Source organism: Nelumbo lutea, chromosome 3 (genome assembly GCF_056320005.1).
Source record: "Nelumbo lutea isolate HS-2025 chromosome 3, American lotus-T2T, whole genome shotgun sequence".
NCBI lineage: Eukaryota > Viridiplantae > Streptophyta > Magnoliopsida > Proteales > Nelumbonaceae > Nelumbo > Nelumbo lutea.
In genome coordinates this window covers 106,877,739-106,897,496 of record NC_142686.1, presented here as the reverse complement: position 1 = coordinate 106,897,496, position 19,758 = coordinate 106,877,739, and the positions used below count along the sequence as shown (strand labels likewise).

Here is a 19,758-nt window from a genome sequence, read left to right as displayed (position 1 = left end):
TGTGGGCAGGGTTCTCGTGGGCAGGAGATCCAAACTCGGAAAAGCTCCATTTAAAGCTTCTTGAAAATCACTAGATTTTGGCTGCTCGCATCTTTTTAGCGGCTTAATCTGCCACAAACCAAATGGGAAAAGACCGAATCATGATTTCCTAGACTTGTAAATAACTGACAAACAGTGCAAAAAGATGCACCAAACGGGGCCTAATTCAGTTAAAAAAACTGGCCATAACTCTTCTTTTGACATCAGCCCATGCGTCACACAGGTCTCCTCTTCTTCTTATTAATAATGAAAATGGCTGAGAAACAAAAACAAAGCAGAAAAGAGAATTATGTCTAACCCCTAACTCGCTTTTTTTGATAAATAACTTTTTATAAATTAGTAAATAACTTTTTTTTCCTTCCAATTTCAAGATTTTCTTTCAGACCAACAAATTTACTTTGTTATGCCTTGAATACGAGGCGGATCTGCTTCTCACACTAACCTCATAACATGTTTCAGCCACATATCATAAACATCTCCCAAACTTATGTGTTGAAGATGTTTTCAGTACACGGTGAAATGTGCTGTAAATTCAGTGTAAGATGCACTTTGTGAGGAACAAATCCTAATTCCTTGAATTCATTCTTTAACCAGCAAAGAAAGCCATTCACAATTAGTTGAGCATGTGCAAGAGTAAAAGTATGTGAATAAAAAATTTGAACAAGAAAGCATATAAAGTACTAATTGATAAAAAGTAATCCAAAATAAATTTTCACTATAAACACCTAAAACAATAAAATAAATCCTATAAAAAAGCATTGTCCAGAGTAGGAAGAATAGGTCAAGGAGAGCATTTGAAAGATCCTTCATTTTTTTATTTTTTTATATTATTATCTCAATATTCTACTTGTAATAAAATAAAGATTTATTTTAAATAAGAAAATATCAACGCAAGAATATCCAAATAATCATGAAACCCTAGCATCATAAAATAAAACAAATGATGGCTTACATATGGATGGCATCAAATTAAAATCAAGGTAAAATATGAATATCCAAAGGGCAATCAATACCCCTTAAATTTGGCCAATGCTAAAAGAGTTAAAAGGCAAATCAAAAAAGACTTAAATAAAAGTAATAAGAAATGATTTAAGCATCCATAGTTTAATGATGGATATAGAACTGAACAGAAAAGAATTGCAAAAATTAATAGGATTCGTATAAACGACCCCATATAGTTGGAACAAGGTTTAGATGGTGATGAAGATTCAGCCAAGGCTACATTTATAGTACTACATTCAATGCTATTATGTTTAAGGCTGGTTGTTGGCATTGGGTCCACCACAACCCTCCCCAACCTGAAGCCCACTTAAGGCTGACCCAGCTAGGGGTGGCAAATGGATGGGTTAGATAAGGGTTGAATACCAACCCATCATGGCCCATCATCAATTCATGTTAAAGGGTCATAACCCACCCTGACCCACCCATATTGGCCATTAACTACCATCACCCATGCTAACCCACCTACCCTCACTTATAAATACAAAAATCAGTCAGGATGGCCCGTATACCCAAAATATTAACTTTTGAGAGAATAATCTCTCTCAAGACTGCCACGTGACAAAAACGAGTTAGGTCAACTTGTATACCTGAAAATGCAAAATTTGTAGATAAATGCAGAATATGATAGAAATTTGAAGAAAATGCAAGAAATAATAAAAAATGCAAAAGATTCAAAAAATACAAAATAAAAAACCCAAAAAAAAAAACAAAGACTACTAACAATTGCAGAAAATTCAGAACTTTTGTAGAAAAAAATCAGAAAATATGCAAAAAATACCAAAACATTGCAGAAAATGCAAAAACAACGCAGAAAAGCACCAAAACATTATAGGAAATGCAGAAAAATACCAGAAAATGTATAAAAATATCAAAAAACTGTAAAAAATTCAGAAAATACAAGAAAATGCATAACTTTTATAAAAGTGTTTTCGTAAAAATACTTTCATAAAAGTGCTTTCGTGTAAAAGTAGTTTTGTAAAAATGCTTTCATAAAAGTACTTCTATAAAAGTGATTTTATGCTTTCATAAAAGTGTCTTTGTAAAAGTACTTTCATAAAGTATTTTCGTGTAAAGGTGCTTTTGTAAATTTACTTTCATAAAAGTGTTTTCACAAAAATGCTTTTGCAAAAAAATACTTTTATAAAAATGCTTTCGTAAAAGTCTTTTTCATAAAATTGCTTTATAAAATTATTTTTGTAGAAGTGCTTTTGTGTAAAATTACATGTGAACACAAAAATTAAAATCTATTTTGTTTCAATTTTAATGTCAAAATAAAATGTGGCATTGTGATTTGGAATTGTAATGAGATGTAAATGCGTTAAGGAGTTTGAGTCCGAATCGTTCAAACTGTTGTTGTCAAGATTGCCAGCCCTAAACCCAACATAATCTAGTAGGGTCGGGTCAATGTGGGCATACCACTTAACATGACTAACTAAACCTTACTTATTAATGATGTAAATTTTATTAATTATAAACTTTATATAAATGTATATGCAATTATATTACACAATCATATATACAAAATAATTTTTAATTGGATTCAGATAAGATCTTAATCACATTTTGGACTTATGGGGGTACTGTTTAAATAAATAATGTGAAAGTTTGTTTGGGTTAATTTATAAAGAATCAAGGCAAATGTTGTTAGGGCTTGGATTAGCTGGGCTGCTTGGCTCAGGACTAAGAGATCCATGTACTTTGCCTTGAAGTTTGGGCTTGGAACTTATAACATAGCAAAAGTTTGAGATCCATGCAATTCAACTCTGACGCAGAAGCCATACCAAACGGGCTCTAAATGGCTAATTGCCTAATTGGCAGGGCTTTCATACAGCGGCTTTTGGTTTTGTAAAGTAGGCCCCACATGCTTGGTGAAAACTCGAGCTTGACTCGCTGAATACTCAGAATTAGACTCACAAATAATTGAGTTTAAACTGAGTTTGAATAGCTCAAATAGTTAATCAAGTCATGTTCAAGTTCCACAATACTCAATTTGACTGTTTGAGTAAGAAAATCAGAACTCGAGTAGAGCTCGTGTCTAGCTTCGAATAGCGAGTTTTTAAGTTGAATCGAGCTATTCAGTCCAATTACACCCCTAGTGAAAATCTTATAAACTTATAAAGTCGAAATTCCAAAATAACTATATAAAAGCCAAAAAAGACATAGTCAATTACATCCCTATTCTAACAGGAATGAGAATGAGATTCCAATTCCGCCCAACCATTCCCATTCTCATTTCATACCCTATTCCAATAAATCAAATGGACCCTCAGTTTTATATTGGAACAATCCTTTATTAAAGAGAATACTGTTCATTATACCCTAAAAATTTTGTATTATGGTACAGTATATTTATTATTATTATTATTATTAAAGTCATAATTCAACTATAAAAGTGTTGAGCAATGAGATGGTATTCATCAAAATTGACGGATGTGTCTGATTGAACAGAGTTCTCCCGTTATCATAAAAATTGCCATTAGTGTATATAATCTTCGGACGGAAAAGATGGACATTCCTCAACCAGAGACGGAACGGGTCTCTCTCAGCCGTCCAATCGGCACCAGGAGTCCGTATCTTTGACTACCTTTCTCGCAGATTCAGTTTCACTGTTTACCAACTGAGGGGCCACCTCCACCCACCGTACACCTTCCCCTCCATCGTACGTTCAACCTCGTATCCATATCTCGTGTTCCGCATTTCACGTCCAGATATTAGACACGTAGTAGGTACAACCCAAGGAAAAAAAACCAAAAACTTTTATTTCCGATCCACGTCAGCCACGTCCACAGCTAGGGATTCCGACACGTCACCTAGTTGCTGATGTAAGCATTACGGAGCAATCGTAGCTCGTACAGAGGAAGAGATTGGGGAGAAGAAGGCGTGAAGTGATGTTTCCGGACGAAAATGAGTGACAACCGTCCAGCGCGTGACACGTCAGAGGAGTGGGTCCCGCGTGATATGAGGTTAAATACGTGGCAACAGTACGCACGTGTTACGTAGATGGTGGCCTCATAATTCTGCCTAGTGGGTTAGGTGATCGATACGAGGTAAGGTGGCGGGCTCTGATTGGTTGAGATCAGCGTCGTTGGTGAAGGGGCGAGAGGAATCCGGTTTGGTGTTGGGTCGGATTGAACTATAATGATGATATACGACCATTTTCCCTATTTTCATATTTTTCTCCGGTTAAATTAGGTTTGATTTGACGGAAATTAAGAGAAATATAAAGCGGAGGAAGAGCTATTGAGCAGGATTCAAATAAGTCCGATTTGATCCGATTTGAATCCGAATTCGATCTAGTAAGAGTTGGATTTGAATATATTTTTTGAATTTAATAAATTGAATCGAATTGGGACATCGGATCCATTAAGTTAAGACATCGAATTCGGATTTACCCTCAATTAAATCCAAATAATAAGCTTGGATTCAATTCATTAATTATAAAATATAAATAAGAATATAATATATTTTTATATTATATCATTAAGTACTTTCTTAATACAACCCAATTCAATCGGATTCAAATCAGGTATCCGATAAGACAATTGAATTCAAATTTGAACCATAATGCTAGAAACCTACGAACTTATCCAATTCAAATCGGTCAAATTTTTTATCAAATTCAATTTGATCCGTTTGCAGCCCTATTATTGACTAAAGTTTGTAAAATAAAATTCCTGAAGAACTTGGCTTCTCTCATTTTCTAGGCAAATGGTAGTGTTTGAAAATATTGTTCATTTCATATGATATTAAGGCTGCGTTTGGAATTAGTGTAAAACATCATTGCCTTATTGAATCAAAAAGTGATCATTGCTTTTTGAAAATAGTGGTGGGTGGAAGAGTGTAACGTTTTACATGATAAAATCAATGTAGTTTTTACATCCATTATCGATGTTAAACTTTAGAGTTGATGAGATTTTACATCAATTATCAACCTAAAATCACACTCCATCCAAATGCATGCAAAACTGAAACGGAGTATATCTTTCCAAATGCATACAAAACCGAAACAATGTAAAGTCTACATTGGTTCTTGAATTACATCACATCCAAATACAACCAAAAAGAATTAGGGTTACACTAATGTATCATAGCATTGTTCATTCTATTGGGTATAGAAATACCTCGGTCTCTCATTTTATGAGATAGGGTCAAAAATGGAAACCAAGGCTATAAAAGTGTTGTTTGGAATCAATGTCATTTTTTTAGAGGGGTTTTATTAGAAAATAGTGTTGCATAAGCATGATGTTTTCTCATAAAACTTTTTCTCAAATTTTCTATTTGTTACCATTGTTGTTGCTACCACGTAGGCATCTTTCAATGCCATGTCAGCATATTATTGCGAGCAACATTAGAAAAAAAAAAGGAAAACACCAGAAAAGGGCAAATCTCAAACCACATATTTCCCGATTTTCAATATGTAGTATGAGAAAATGTTTTTAAGAAAAAGAAAATGACTACCAACAACATATTTCTGAGGAAACAACATTGATGCCAAACACCTAAAAAGTGTCACACATACCAACACAAGCAGAGTTGTGTGGTATACATATCAATACGATACAAATGATACATCACACTAGGGTTGTTCACGGGTCAAGTTGGGTCGATTTACTAGCGGTTTTCCAACCGACCCGGCCTAGTCAATTTACCTAGAAATGAAACTGAAACCGACCCAGTACTAAGTAATACTGACTTGGTCGGTTTGAATCGGCTTGGGTCGGTTTTGTCAATGATTCTTTCGGTGTGAACAGTAAAGGATTCAAGTCTTAGAAAGCAAAGACTGGATGCCTAGAAATTAAAAATGATTTGATGGATTAAAACTGATATTTTATATATCATAAATTTTATATATAATATGTATATTTCTGAAATAAAGATATATATATATATATATTTCCATAAATATATATCTGAAATATATATAGTAAATATATATCAGATATATATATATTGCATTTCCGACTCTTGATTGATACATTATCAATAAAATTATATGATATTTATGCATCCTATTATATTAATTATAAAATACTTTTTCATATACATCATTAAAATATACATTTTCTATGTATTTATACATTATTTATGGTTATTTGACCTTAAATTAATGTATTTATGAAATTTTTATTTGTTTCCCTAGTATATCCAAGTGTTTTCATATTTTTCGTCCATATTCATGCGTTTTCAAAGCATATTTGTATCCAAGTTGTTCAGTATAATACCCGATACCAATGCTTTGATCATATCCTTAAATGGCCAAATAATAACAGCTGAAGTGGCTGAATTGAATGACTTAAAGTTTTGTCTTTTAGTGGATAAAATAATAAAAGGTTCGAAAATATGGTAATTATTAATTAACTTCATCTTCAGCCATTATTTTTTATTTGTTCACTAAAAGACAAAAATAATAAGTCATTCAATTCAGCATTTTTCAATTGTTATCAAACATTCGGGCTGAACAATTACGAGGCCCCACCTACCAAATTCAAAAAAAAAAAAAAAGACTTCCTTATTGAGGAATGAATTGTTGAGACCGAGGCTCTCACGTTAAAGAGCAAGGCAATTGAAACAAATCCATGGCTCCATTGAAACCACAGTAATATATAATCTCACAATATATCCCACTATGTATTGGTAACATCTTCTCATGAATAATAATAATACACAAGTATAAGAGATGTACCTAATGTGTAGCTGGTATGAACTCCCAATCATATTATGGTTTTATATGCTCCTACTCGGATTTAATTTAGATACATGGGAGTCAAAATTTTAGAATAACTCAATTAAGAATTAAAAAAAAAAAACATATCAAGGAACCTTCCTTTATTCCTATCCTAAGGGTGTTAATGGACCGCCGTCCAGTCCAAAATCAATTTGGACGGATTGGATGGACCAACAAAACATATTGGATTGAACCAATTCGGTCCAAAATATTTATTAGATTGGAGTGGACCTGATCTGCCCGTAATAAATTTATATTAGATTCAGTTGGATTAAATCAATATCCGATCCATTGATATAAGATAAGAATATAGGTGTCATTGTGTCAATGGACCAGGTTTAGGTAGAAATCAATTTAAATTAAAACGAATTTGAGCAGATTGGACGATCTAAATATTGAATTGGACCGATCCAAAATACTTATTGGATTGTATTAGACCTGACTCATTTGTAATGGATTCACATTGAACTGAATCGGATTGGACCAAATCCGATTGACACCCCTATCCTAGCCCAGCTTCTTTTTACCATAGCCATGGTACTTCGGTATGAAAAAAGAAAAAATAATCGGGTCAGATTTGATGTGACTGATCTCTTCAGCCGTTTTCACAAAAATAAAAATAAAAATAAATCTCTTCAACCGGTAGGACTAAACCATTTATTTCAGTTATTGTAACAAGCAAGTCACTCTCTCCCTTTTTATAAGCTTTTCGATTTTGGATTTTGGGTTGTGACTTGTGAGAAACAAATATGTCCTAATAAATGTTTTCATAGTTTTGGTAAAGTTTATTTTATAGATTATAACAACAAAGTCAAAAATATTTTTGCCTACAAAGTACAAACCCTAGCTTTAAAAGCACAAATGTAAACACAACCTTGGTTTAGGGGTGTATCCGAGCCGATCGAATGAGTCAAGTTGAGTATTGGGCTATTCAAGTTCGACTCGACTCAAAAGTTGAAATTCAAAACTCAATTCGAGCGAGGTTGAGTTTTGAGTTTTGAGTTTCCACCCAACTCGACTCAATTATAATATATTTAGTTAGGCTTGCAAATCACTCAAATTGAATATTACATAGTTTGAACTCGACTTTTTTTTTTTTTTTTATGGAAACGAAAATGTACTACGCAAGCCAGGGGTAATACGTCTCCACGAATCTGCAAAACAACCCAAGCTCAAATAGCTTGACTAATTATTCGGCTTGCTTGAATTTAATTTGCACTTAATTATCTGCGACTCGAGTTGGAGTATTTAACAATCCATGCTCAAATAGCTCGGCTCACTTACACCCCTATCTTGGTTGACCACTTTGATCATCAGTAGATGATGTCTTGGATGAGTTTACATTTGAGCCCCACAATGTCCCACAATACATCCCTGTCGTGTATTGAGAATATATCAATGTTTCCAATACACAGCAGAGATGTGTTATAGGACGTTGTGGGACGCAGATGTGAACTCGCGCAGCAGAAACCTTTAATTTTGACCTGAAAATATAGGGGAATGCATCTATTCTCTTCTACTCCTGCAGCCATCTCAGCTGCCATTCACCCTAGTATGCATCCATGCCTGTGGTTTACCTACAGTTTAGGTCATCTACTTGGCTGAGCTAGGCCGTGGCTCCAACAAACAACCACATTACGAAGGGCTCTGATCTGCTAGCCACAAGTTATTCTCAAATCTCTACTCACGAGATATTATAGTTGTACATTGAGAATATCTTTCTTATATTTATTCATGGGAAGATGTTCCCAATACATGGTGGTGATACTTTATAGGTAGCATGGTTTTGAAAACCAGATCACATTAGACAGTCGGGCCGGTTGACCCAAAAACCAATCAGGCAACCGGTTCTATTTCTGGGCAAATAAAAACCTTGATTTGGTGAGGTCATATCATTCAACCCACGAATCAATCCCTAAAACGGTTCCATGGCCAATCCGATTTTTAAAACCTTGGTGGGTAAGGATGTAAGAACAGCTTGTGAGTAGCAGATCCGAAGTAGCTTACAAAAGGGTTTTGGAATGAAAACCAACAGGCAACAGCCACCAGGGTTGAGAAATGTGGATGGCAGAGGGTCCAAATCTTGCTGGCCGATATGGCAGTAATCCTGGCCAGCCCTCCGGCTCCGACGTCCGGGTCATTTGGCCTGCTGCAAACTGCAAGCACTAATACCGTAGTACACGGCCTGACAAGTTCAAAGGGTCTGGCCTTTGGCTCAAAGGTCAAGAGAGAAAAACATTTGTAGCTCAAAACATGGGTTAGTACTTGACATTGAAGCTTTCCTTTTCCACATGATCTTGTTGTATGGAAAACAAGCTAACTGTCGGTTAGGCAAGGATCAAGAGGACAACTTTTCCTGCTTCCTCTACATTCTACAACCCCCCATGTGGATTTGACACCACAAACATAACATTCCCCGTCCCCCAATCCATCCAATTACATTAAACAGTTCATCTGCTTGAGAGGGAGTTAGGTTGAGCCTTGATGCATGGATTGTTTGTAGGAGTGTTTAGGTTGTTTTAGTTTTACTCCGATAGTCTAGAAGATTCTATAGTTTTCAAGTTTCCACCCTTGTTCAGATACCAACACTTTCCCCCCTCTCTACGGCAGTTGGGTTGATAGAAAAGGTAAATCTGCTAAAATGCCCTTTTAAGATTCCTATGAACACAACACAAGAACGGCGTTTTAAAAGGGCAAAAATGGAAAGGACAAAGCACATTATCAAAAGAAGAAAAAAACAAACAAACATAATTTAAAGGATTCATACAAATACATACCAGAATCTTCAAAGCAGTCCCACAAAATAATGAAAGGGTAGTTTGGGGATTTAAAAATATTTTACGAGTACATACGGTCAAAAGAAATCTTTTTCAAAGTTAACGGACAGAGTGCTAACAGCAAGGTTCAAAATATCGATACAGGCCAATACACTATCGGTACTATTTTTTATGTGTTTTTTTTTTATTTTTTTCGAAACTGATTCAAAGAGGCCAGTTTAAGGCCGATCTACCCTATGAACCATTTGCCAACCCAAAACACTCCCTGTAGGGGCATATCGGAAATGCTCCAATACAAGCAGATACATGATGAAATTTTGATCCTTGGCTAACAGAACGGGGCAAAGTATTTGAATCTGATTTTTTTTGTTATAGAACCCGGAGATGCTACACAAGATAGGGGGTAGCACGACCTCATAAAGTTAGGGTGCAATACAAGGACTTCCTAGGAGGTCCTTAAAATTTTCAGGAGTCTTTGTTGCAAATGAAAGTTTGGAGGCCTAAATGCCACCACCCCAAAGTACAAGGTAGCAATCTATAATTTATCTTTTTGATTTCAATTTACCTATGACTTATCATTTTATTAGGAAAAAAAAAATCTGTTCCATTTGACCTGTTCATCGAATTGTTAGATTTTCATAGAGCACAATATTCACTCCTACCATGGTCGTACGAAATCGCCCGACCACCTCTTGGTTTTTATATAAAATTTCAATGACTCAGTTTGGAAAAACTATAAATACAAATTTGTATTATGCAAATATAGACAAAATACAAGGTTTTACATTACATACTTATATTTGTATTCTTTCCCAAACTGAACATAAATGCTAAATCCTAAATCCTAAACCCCTAAATTTGTAAATCTTAATTTTCAACTGAAAAATGCATTTGATTGGACACATTTCTTCCAATCAAATAGAACCAATAATTTTTCACTTTTTATTTTATTATTATTATTATTATTATTATTATTATTATTGCGCTATCACAAGTTTATCCATTAACCCAAATGATTGAATTGATGATCCATCCACCGGATACAATCTCCGGGCCATGTTTTAAAACATTGAATATATATATATATATATATTCAAATTCATACTCGGTAGGTCACCTACCTACCCACTACTTGGCCGGATTGGACATCAACCACTTCGCCAGATCTTTGGGGAGGGCTCCATCCCAGCTCTCTGATGATCTGACCATAACCATGGGTCAGGAGTGGTGAGGTGGACTCGTGGATGTATGGTCCGCTCGCTTCCATACAGGCTCAAACCCTATTAACTTGCATTGGTTCCGGGTCATGTTGGAATTGGGCCGGATGTGACACTAGAGGTTTTTTTAGAGACCTAGACCCATAAAATGATTGAGATCAATTGGGTATGTGAAAATTGGAAAAAAAAAAAAACTACTCCTATCAAACAACAAAAAATTCTAATTTCCATTACATGTATAAAGACAATAATGCACTTCAATGTTTATCAGGTATTCAAGTTCAAAATCCATACACCAGAATTGGACCCAATTATGGTTGGGTCCTAAATTTGTGGGCCCACACGACCTGGCAATCGGGTCGGGTCAGGTGGGGTTCGAGTCTGGTTGAGCATTTTGAAATCATTTCGAATTGGATTGGCAAAGGCTAAGTGTTGATCAACTGTCTGGATGAGTTAGTTTTTTATCAAGTAAATGATTTTTTTATTAAAAATGTGGATTTATTTGTTCGATTCAAATAATTTGAATGATCCGATCCTTTGGATCAACATGGTTTGAAAATAGGTGACTCGTAGCCCAACCCGATGTAATCTGACCCAAGACCTCTTTGGGTCGGGTCAGGCTCCCTTCTACATCGGGTCACTGCATAGGGGACCCTGACCCATTTTTTCGGGTTGGGTCGACTTTTTGCCGGTCCATGAGCTGCAAAACTTATTGTATATTAGCAAATAGCACTCCTCAATTTTTATTTCTTAATTATAACCTCTATTCCATTGAGAAAAGGTTGGCATCTCTCTCTCTCGTCAAAGTCTTCCTTCTAAGACAGACATGATCGTTTCCCCCAAATCCCGGGCGACCTTTAACTCTAGACAAAAGCAAGTGTTTTTGTTTGGAGAATGTGCAGAATTCCAATATGACCCAAACAAACTCCAACTCCAACTCAAAGAGTAAAGCTAGAGAGATTGAGGAAAACTATGAGTTGAGAGTTGATAGAGCCCACAGAAGAAGACCCACCACTCCTTATCCTCATTTCCTTCTCCTTTCGTACCACACGTCGACCCAGCTTGTTCTTCACAGCTTTTGAGACGGACTTGACTCCTCCTCCATAGGTTCTGTCCTAAGTGGTAAGTCACCTAAGTTGCTTTTAAGACAGTCTCCGCCATCTCCTCAGACACCCTATTCAAGGAAACAAACATAAATCTCACATCACCAACTCAATGCCATTGAGAGTACGCCAACTTCTCATGCCTCTTCAAGTTGATTGGAACAAGCTATACTTGTTTTCTCAAATAATTAAAGTAATGCAAATTTATTTATTTATTTATTTATTTAAGCAGGAAGCAGATGGAATTCAATCATACAAGCTGAGTGGAGGAGTCAAAAACTTGAGTCATAGATTCCATGTCCATGTCATTCTGCAAATAAACTATAATTAGTTTAGTCCATTTAATGTTTTCTTTTATTTATTTTAAGAAGTTGGTTTTCTAATGGACCAAGTAAGAGGAATCCATCCAATCTAAACCGTCCATCAAATAGGGGACCCATCACTAAATTGATCACATAATCAACCCCATATCATCTATATACTTGTTTAAAGACTTACTTCGAGCTCCATCTAGTGAATGCTTGATAAACAAACTACCCAATCAACCAACCTTCTCTCTTACTTGTCATAAATATATAATAATGTGACTCAGTCTAGTGAACACTATTGATCCTCTCTGTCAGTCTGCCTTGATTTGGCTCTACGATTTCTTTGTATCCAAAACATTTATTTATTTACTCATCATTTTTGTTAGTACAGTTTTCAATTAAAAAAGACTAGGGTTGTGATAAGTGGGTGCAATTTAGACCTGAGAAATGCCACAAAAAAACAAGTAATGAAGTTGACCAAATTTGATGTTTGCTGCTTTTTTGTTGTTCCCGAAGCCAAATTATAAATAATTAGGGCTAAACAAAGAGTATTCACTCACAAGTTTCCTGTTGGATTTACTAATCAAATAGTTTATTGTATGTCCACTAATTGCTGTTGTTGTTGTTATTGTGTGTGTGCGTGTAACTTAATACATTATGCTTTAGATGTGTTCTTTAGACTTTTGGTTGTCCTTTTGACTCAGCCACAGCCTTTTCTTGGTTCTATAGACCCCTCTCTCTCTCTCTCTCGTTTATATTTCATAAAATTTGCTTGATATGGCATGAATGTGATCAAACCGCTAGGTCCAAATAGATTAAGACCTTGTAAATTTTAGCATAAAATACATACAAAACCCATTTACCCAAAATACAAACAAACTGTGGTCAACTGCTATGGTCCTAGCATGTATAAAGCTATGGCAATGTGCCTTATAATGGGTTTTGAGGGGGAGATATACCCACTTTCTCTTCTTTAAACCCTTCTTTTTCTTCTTTAGATTTCACAAAATTTGCTTGATATGGCTTGAATGTGATCAAACTAGTAGCCCCAAACAGATCAAGACCTTGTAAAATTTAGCACAAATGCATGAAAAGTAAACCCATTTAAAGAGAGAGAGAGAGAAAGACATTCAAGCTGTGGTCAACTGCTATGGTACTAGCATGTATATATATAGCTGTGAGATATGGCTTATTGTAATGGATTTTGAGGAGGAGATATATATACCCACTTTCTCTTTATATTTCACAAAAATTTGCTTGATATGGCTTGAATGTGATCAAAACAAGTAGGCCCAAACAGATCAAGACCTTGTAAAGTTAAGCACAAATACATGAAAATTAAACTCATTTACCCAAATAGAAGAGAGAAACATTCAAGCTGTGGTCAACTGCTAAGCCTAAGGTCCTAGCATGTATGAGCTAAGACCATGTGGCATATGGGCTTCGAGGGGGAAGGAGATATACCCACTTGGGGTTTTGGGGTTTCATGGCAGCAGAAGAGACAAACATAACACGGTTCCAATTTTGACTTACAGGGCCCCTATTGCATTACCCTCCTGTAATAGGATTTTCGTTGTGGGGTTGCTCCCATATTACAAGACACAACTGTTTAAGCCAATATCTTGGTTCAGTTAGTCTTTTTCTATTCAGCTAGAGACCATCTAACTGCTCCGTTTGAAAATATTGAAGCAGACAAGAATTCCCAAGGAATTTGATAGATTTGCTTTGCATAGAATACGGAAAACACATGCACCCCATCTAAACATTTCAGATAACAACAGCCAACTTCTGTTCGAATTCAAATTTTCGAGACTCCCCATGGCCAAAACATCCAAGTTATGTTGTTATTCTCTCATTCTTTTTTATTTACAAATTTCCTTTTCCTTGGTAGAACTTGTTGGTTGCTCTATCCAGCCACTTAGTTGACGTTTACTAGAATCTGAACCTCTGTAGCTATGTTCAGAAAAAAGTGAATGAACAGAGAGAGAGAGAGGGAGACTACAATCATTTCGGAAATTTGGGAGAAAAAAGCAGCTACAAACCATTGCAAAGTATTAAAAAAAATAGTAGTTAAGTAACCATGTGACAGAGTATCTTCGAATTAACCCATTCTTTGTTCTCTTCTCATTAATTGAAGGACATGAGGATAAAAGAAAATTGATTAAAAGTGGGTGAAAAAAAATGAAAGAATTCCATTTAGAAATGAATGACATCTGCAAGGCAACAAACACCCTTTCTCCTTCTCTCCACAATCAAATCACAGGCTTTAAGAGTCACCCCCACTCTTTCACACATTCACCCAAACCAAGAACCTCACTTCTTCAGCTTCCATTCTCCCTTTCTGTCTCTAGTCTCCTGACATTCCTCTGTCCCTCCCTCTCATTCTTTTATCGCCTCTCAAGTCTCAACTCACTCAAGTCTCACCCACATCCCTCTGGCATTCGTCTGTCCCTCTCTCTCATTCTTTGCTGCTTCCTAACTCACTCAACCACGAACCACGTCTCCCCCCTTACTTCCTGCAATGTTCACCACCAAAACTTCTGATAAACCCTTCAAAGTGGAAGAAACCGGGTTGGCTCAAATGGGTTTTACTCTAATCCAGTCTAACACATCTCCCTCCCAACCAGGCGAGAGGAGAGGCCGTCGGAAGCAGGCGGAGCCTGGGCGGTTTCTGGGCGTGAGGCGCCGGCCGTGGGGGCGATACGCCGCTGAGATCAGAGACCCGACAACCAAGGAGAGGCACTGGCTGGGGACCTTCGACACTGCTCATGAAGCAGCTCTTGCGTATGACAGGGCTGCCCTTTCAATGAAAGGCACCCAAGCTAGAACCAACTTCATCTACTCCGGCAACACTACCTTTCATTCTCTTCTCACACCTTTTGATGCTCAAGCCTTCTTACCACAATCTCAGCTCCAGCTCCTGACCAGCCCTCAGTCTCAGACCAAACAACCCACCATTGAACAGAGCTGCGCATATCAGCTCAACCCGAATGAGGCTCCCATTCAATCCAATCAGGACACGTGTAACACTACTTCGGCTTCAAATGAATCTGCGTTGGATGATAACTTCTTCTTCTCTGCTGACTCGGGCTCAGGCTACTTGGGGAGCATCATCCCTGAGAGTTGCTTGAGACCTCCTTCAAAGACCACAGATTTGAGCTCTAAAAAGAGTGGTTTCACTGGTTGTTCGGACGCTCAGACCTTCTGTTCGACCAACTCAGTTTTCGGCGGCTCTCCTCCAGAGGTTCAGTCTCACTACAACAACAGCAACAATGGAGCTCCTGTTGATACATTTGGTGGGTCAGCAAATGTTTTGAGCTCTGGGAATTTTCCTTACATGGACGGGCTTAATGAAGGCTTCTGGGCTGATGACCAGTTGTTTGATCTATCTTCCTGTGGGCTTGCTACTGCCATCGACAACAAACCTCTAATGCTGGAAGATGGGTGCATGGGAACTCTGAGTCCTTTCATGGAGAATACTGGAAACGGGTTCATGTCTCAGCCTACTTCTCATTCAGAAATCTACCACACTCCACTTCCTCCTTTCAGTGATGTAATAGACTTGGGATACTCACTCTTTTGAGGACTACTCGGAGCTCTTCTTGAAGCTTGAAGTAAGCATAAAGCACCGTAGTTTGTCATTATCTTTTTGCCTTTCTCTGCAACTATTCTGCTACTGTAATTACACTGTAGAGTTGTAGACGTCCAAAACTCAAAAAGTTGAGAGAAAAAGAGAGAATGTTTTGGAACTAATCTTTTCTAGTTTCGATTCTTCTTTCAGGTCCAATAAAGTTTTTCTGGCAAGAACGAAGGCTCCATTTGGCAACCTTCACAAAAGCAAATCATGTTAGCTAGCTATGACTACTGACCCACTTTTCTGGATTCTTGTTCTTGTGATTTTCTCAGAACCCAAGCCATACAAAGGATTTCTGAAAATGGAAGAAAGCCAGATGGTTTTGTGCTTCTCAAACAGGCTTATTTTCTATATAATGATGAGCTGATACATTTTGCATGTATTTATTATTAACCTTTTTCTTTCTCTTGTTTCGATCAGTAATTTTATGTATCAATCTCTTTTGCTTAATGTAGTCATTGCTTTGGAGATGATCATGAAGCAACAAGCTTTTATTTAAGCTTCTCATAGCTATACACAAATCATAATAGAGGATTTTCAGTAGTAGAGATCTTACTGATGATCCATCAACCTGTGCCATATATGCATGCAGAAAAGGTGGACCCATCATCCACCATTAATGGATGGAACACAGGTAGAGAGATCAGAATGACCTCACCCACTGATGTTTTGATGTTTCAAAAGAATGTGATAGACACGATTGTCAGGTCATATCAAATTTAGAATAGGACCATAGGAGGAGAACCAATGGTGAGATCATAATTTATGGGCTTGTGCCCTTTGCAACTGATTCAGATTTTTAACCATCCAAAGAGGGTGACGGTGGATTGATAAGGGTTTACAGCGGGGTCTAGGGTTCACACGACTAGGATGGGCTGGGCTGGGCTTATCTTCCCATTTATATTGGGTGGGCCTGATGACATTGGCGATGCATGGTCCATCTAAGTGGCTCTAATTCTAAGGGTCCGTTTGGTTTGTTTGGTTTGTAGGAATAGGGATCTGGAATCGGAGTCGGAATGGTCCGTTCTCAGTCCAACTGTTTGATTGAGCGGAATCGGAATCCCATTTCCATTCCCCCCTAGGAGAGAATGCCTCCCCTCCCCTGGGAATGAAAATCCATTCCAGGCTATTCTGATTTCGATTCAGATTCTAAATTAAACCAAACAAGTGAAAGAAATAGACGATTCCGATTCCGATTCGGACTGTGAACCAAACGGATCTTAAGTGATTCCAAATGACAACAGTTAGTTGGTCCTGACCGTCTGATGAAAATGATCACAAGGAACGTTACGAGGATTTTATTGTCATTTCAGGTCATTCCTCTCAAGAGCCCACTCCACTTTCAGCGGAAGATAGTAGTGTAATTGAAAGCAGGAAACAGAACCCTACAGCTACACGGTTAGATGACCTCAAAAGCCAAAGTACGGTCTGAAAAGCATTGAAGCCTTCACGTTTCCTCGGACCATGATATCTTTTCTTATTGACCCCATCCATCCACAAGGTCATTTGACAGTCATCGTCAAGTGGGCCTTGATAATTTGATGGGCTTTGCATGTTCGAACTATCAGGCCCATTCTTCCCTCCTTCAAAGAATAGCTTTGGATCATCTGCACTTGAACTCGAAGGAATTTGTATTCGAGCCCACATCCGCTTCCAAAGGGTGGACAAGAAAATCAGGGGGTAGAGTAGAGACAAGAGTTAGGTCAGGTACAAAAGAAAGTAAGACAGGCTACCATGGAACTCGGATTCAGTCCTCACAAAATGGTGCTCACACTGTACTCAGCCACTTGCAGTCTCAGTCACGTATTTGAGAATATTTCCCTACTTGTATGTTTTTCATTCATGGGAGATATTCCCAATGCACATTGTAAGTGGCTGAGTATGGTGTTTGCGAGCACTGAAACCGATCTTGCTACCATGGATGCACCCTGATACATCAGATGGTGCACATTGGATGTTTTGAGTTTCGACCACACTTTTTTTTCAACAATTAGTCTGGAGTTGGTCTTAGGCCTGTGTGCCCCTGAAATTGGTCAAAACCCCAAAAGCCCTGTTTGGGTGATCTGTCGATAGTTTGCGAAATTTTGGTCCTTGCTAGCAAAGAGTGTATTAATGTCCCTGGGAGGTTTATTCCAACAAAAGTTTTATTAGTTCAACAACACCTCCAACCACAGCAGTAGAGATTCCCAAGGAGATTGCAAACTGGCGCACCAATGCTGTGGGTGTGAAGAGTTGGCAGCCTGGTCACTGCTCGTTTGATCAAGTTGGCCTGCTTCAGAAACCTCAAGGAAACTTGACCAGCGAAGGTTCACACTCCTAATGATCGAATGCGGTTGAGCCCGGAGCTCCTGCAAGCAAGAACTCAATGCACACAGCATCCAGCCAGACAATTGGAATATCTCATGTACATGTACCTCAAAATTTACAGGGAAGTTGTTCCTAATGTGCAGTTGGATAACCCTATGCTTGCAGAGTGTGCAGAGTTTTTACTTGCAGGAGATCCCATCGCAATCTAGTTCCCATAACGGAGATGAAACAGGACTGCTGCTAGGGGGTGCAACTTGGCCGGGCTCAACCCGAGCCTTGACTGACCTAGCCTGAAATTTTACATAGGCTGGGCTTGGGTTTTTGTCCGGGTTCTGGGCCTCGGCCCAAAAAATTCAGGCTTTCTGTCCTTGGGTTGGGTTGGGCTCGTTGGGCCCCAGTGCATCAAACTTCATGTGAGCTGGAAAAGGGTTGGAAAATTCGAGCTTGACATCAGGCTCGGGCTTTAGGCCCAATTCTTAGGGTTCGGCCTGGGTTGAGATTAAACCCAGCCCACCCCTCCCAACTTGCACCCCTAACTGAGCTGGTTAATCTGCTTTTAAGTGTTTGGGATAAAGACCTATTTATGAGGTATTTTATTACTGGCGTGGAACCTTGTAATTGGTTCCACAGCCGGCTGAACAGCCATCTCCTTCAGCTAAACCTTGCTCAAATTTGCCATTGCTGTCTCTTTTCAAATTCCAAAACCGTAGTTTTTAACTTTCAAGACCCCCCCCCGGCATTTAATCTCTTCTTTTTGTTAAAGATCTTTCCCTCTAACCAAATTATTGGTTTTGTTTCTCTTAGCACTTAACATCAATCTCACAATTTCTAACCGGTTCATCATAATAGAGTGTCTGTTTCGTCTCAAAAGTTTGTAGTCGGTTTGACTGTTTGACTTCAAAAAATAAAATAAAAATAATCTGTTTAGTTTATGGATCACACACATCCATCCATGGTTTTAACTTTTAAAAACGAAAGAATCTTTTTCCAAAGCATCTTGACTTCATCATGTATTCGGTGCAAATTTTCTATATTTATCAAAATTAATAAATTATATAGCATAAATACAAAACAAGAAAAGTATTAATAAAAATCATAGGAGTTTCAAAAAGAAAAAACAAGGATTCAGATGGAATTATATTACATAAAAGAAAATCATTTCAGGCCAAGGATCGAAAATAAACGAAATTTCCAAGAGTTGTCATTTTAGTAAGTATATTTTAACAATTTCATGGAACTAATACCTAAAATAGAACTTCATTGAATTAAATCATTTCCATTTTTCTTAACCACAACAAATCTCTATTTTAGATAACCACGTTGCGGGCCCAGAAATTAAGCTGATCTTTTTTCTCCACAAAATGAATTGTAACTTTTTTTGGCAGAATTTTCAGATTCCCCCACCCCACAGATTTTTATCTGAATGCACAACTGAGAATAATGACAATGCGAGGAAATCTGACACAATACAAGGAATTGTGCGTAGCCACACTAATCAACCATCATAGGACATTATCAAGGAGCTACTCAACTACACAATTCAGGTCACAGAATATACAGGTACCAACTCCAGCTGGCTCGGCAAGGTCTCTGGCTGGTTGTAGTGGAGACTTGGGATCGAATCCCGCCTTCACCAGGGTTTGGGT

The 19,758-nt window shown here is 37.6% G+C and overlaps 1 protein-coding gene across 1 annotated transcript; it reads left to right on the top strand.

Annotated features, from left to right (window-relative positions):
- Positions 1 to 14,326: 14,326 nt before the first annotated feature.
- On the top strand, positions 14,327 to 16,089 carry PUCHI (Integrase-type DNA-binding superfamily protein). The gene is made up of 2 exons (XM_088974776.1): positions 14,327 to 15,785; positions 15,953 to 16,089. The coding sequence occupies exon 1, from the start codon at positions 14,693 to 14,695 to the stop codon at positions 15,752 to 15,754; it is 1,062 nt and encodes a 353-aa protein (XP_088830902.1). The 5' UTR covers positions 14,327 to 14,692; the 3' UTR covers positions 15,755 to 15,785; positions 15,953 to 16,089.
- The last annotated feature ends 3,669 nt before the right edge of the window (positions 16,090 to 19,758 follow it).

Excerpts from the sequence above, each read along its gene's own strand:
- PUCHI (XM_088974776.1), top strand. The coding sequence starts at position 14,693 with ATGTTCACCACCAAAACTTCTGATAAACCCTTCAAAGTGGAAGAAACC.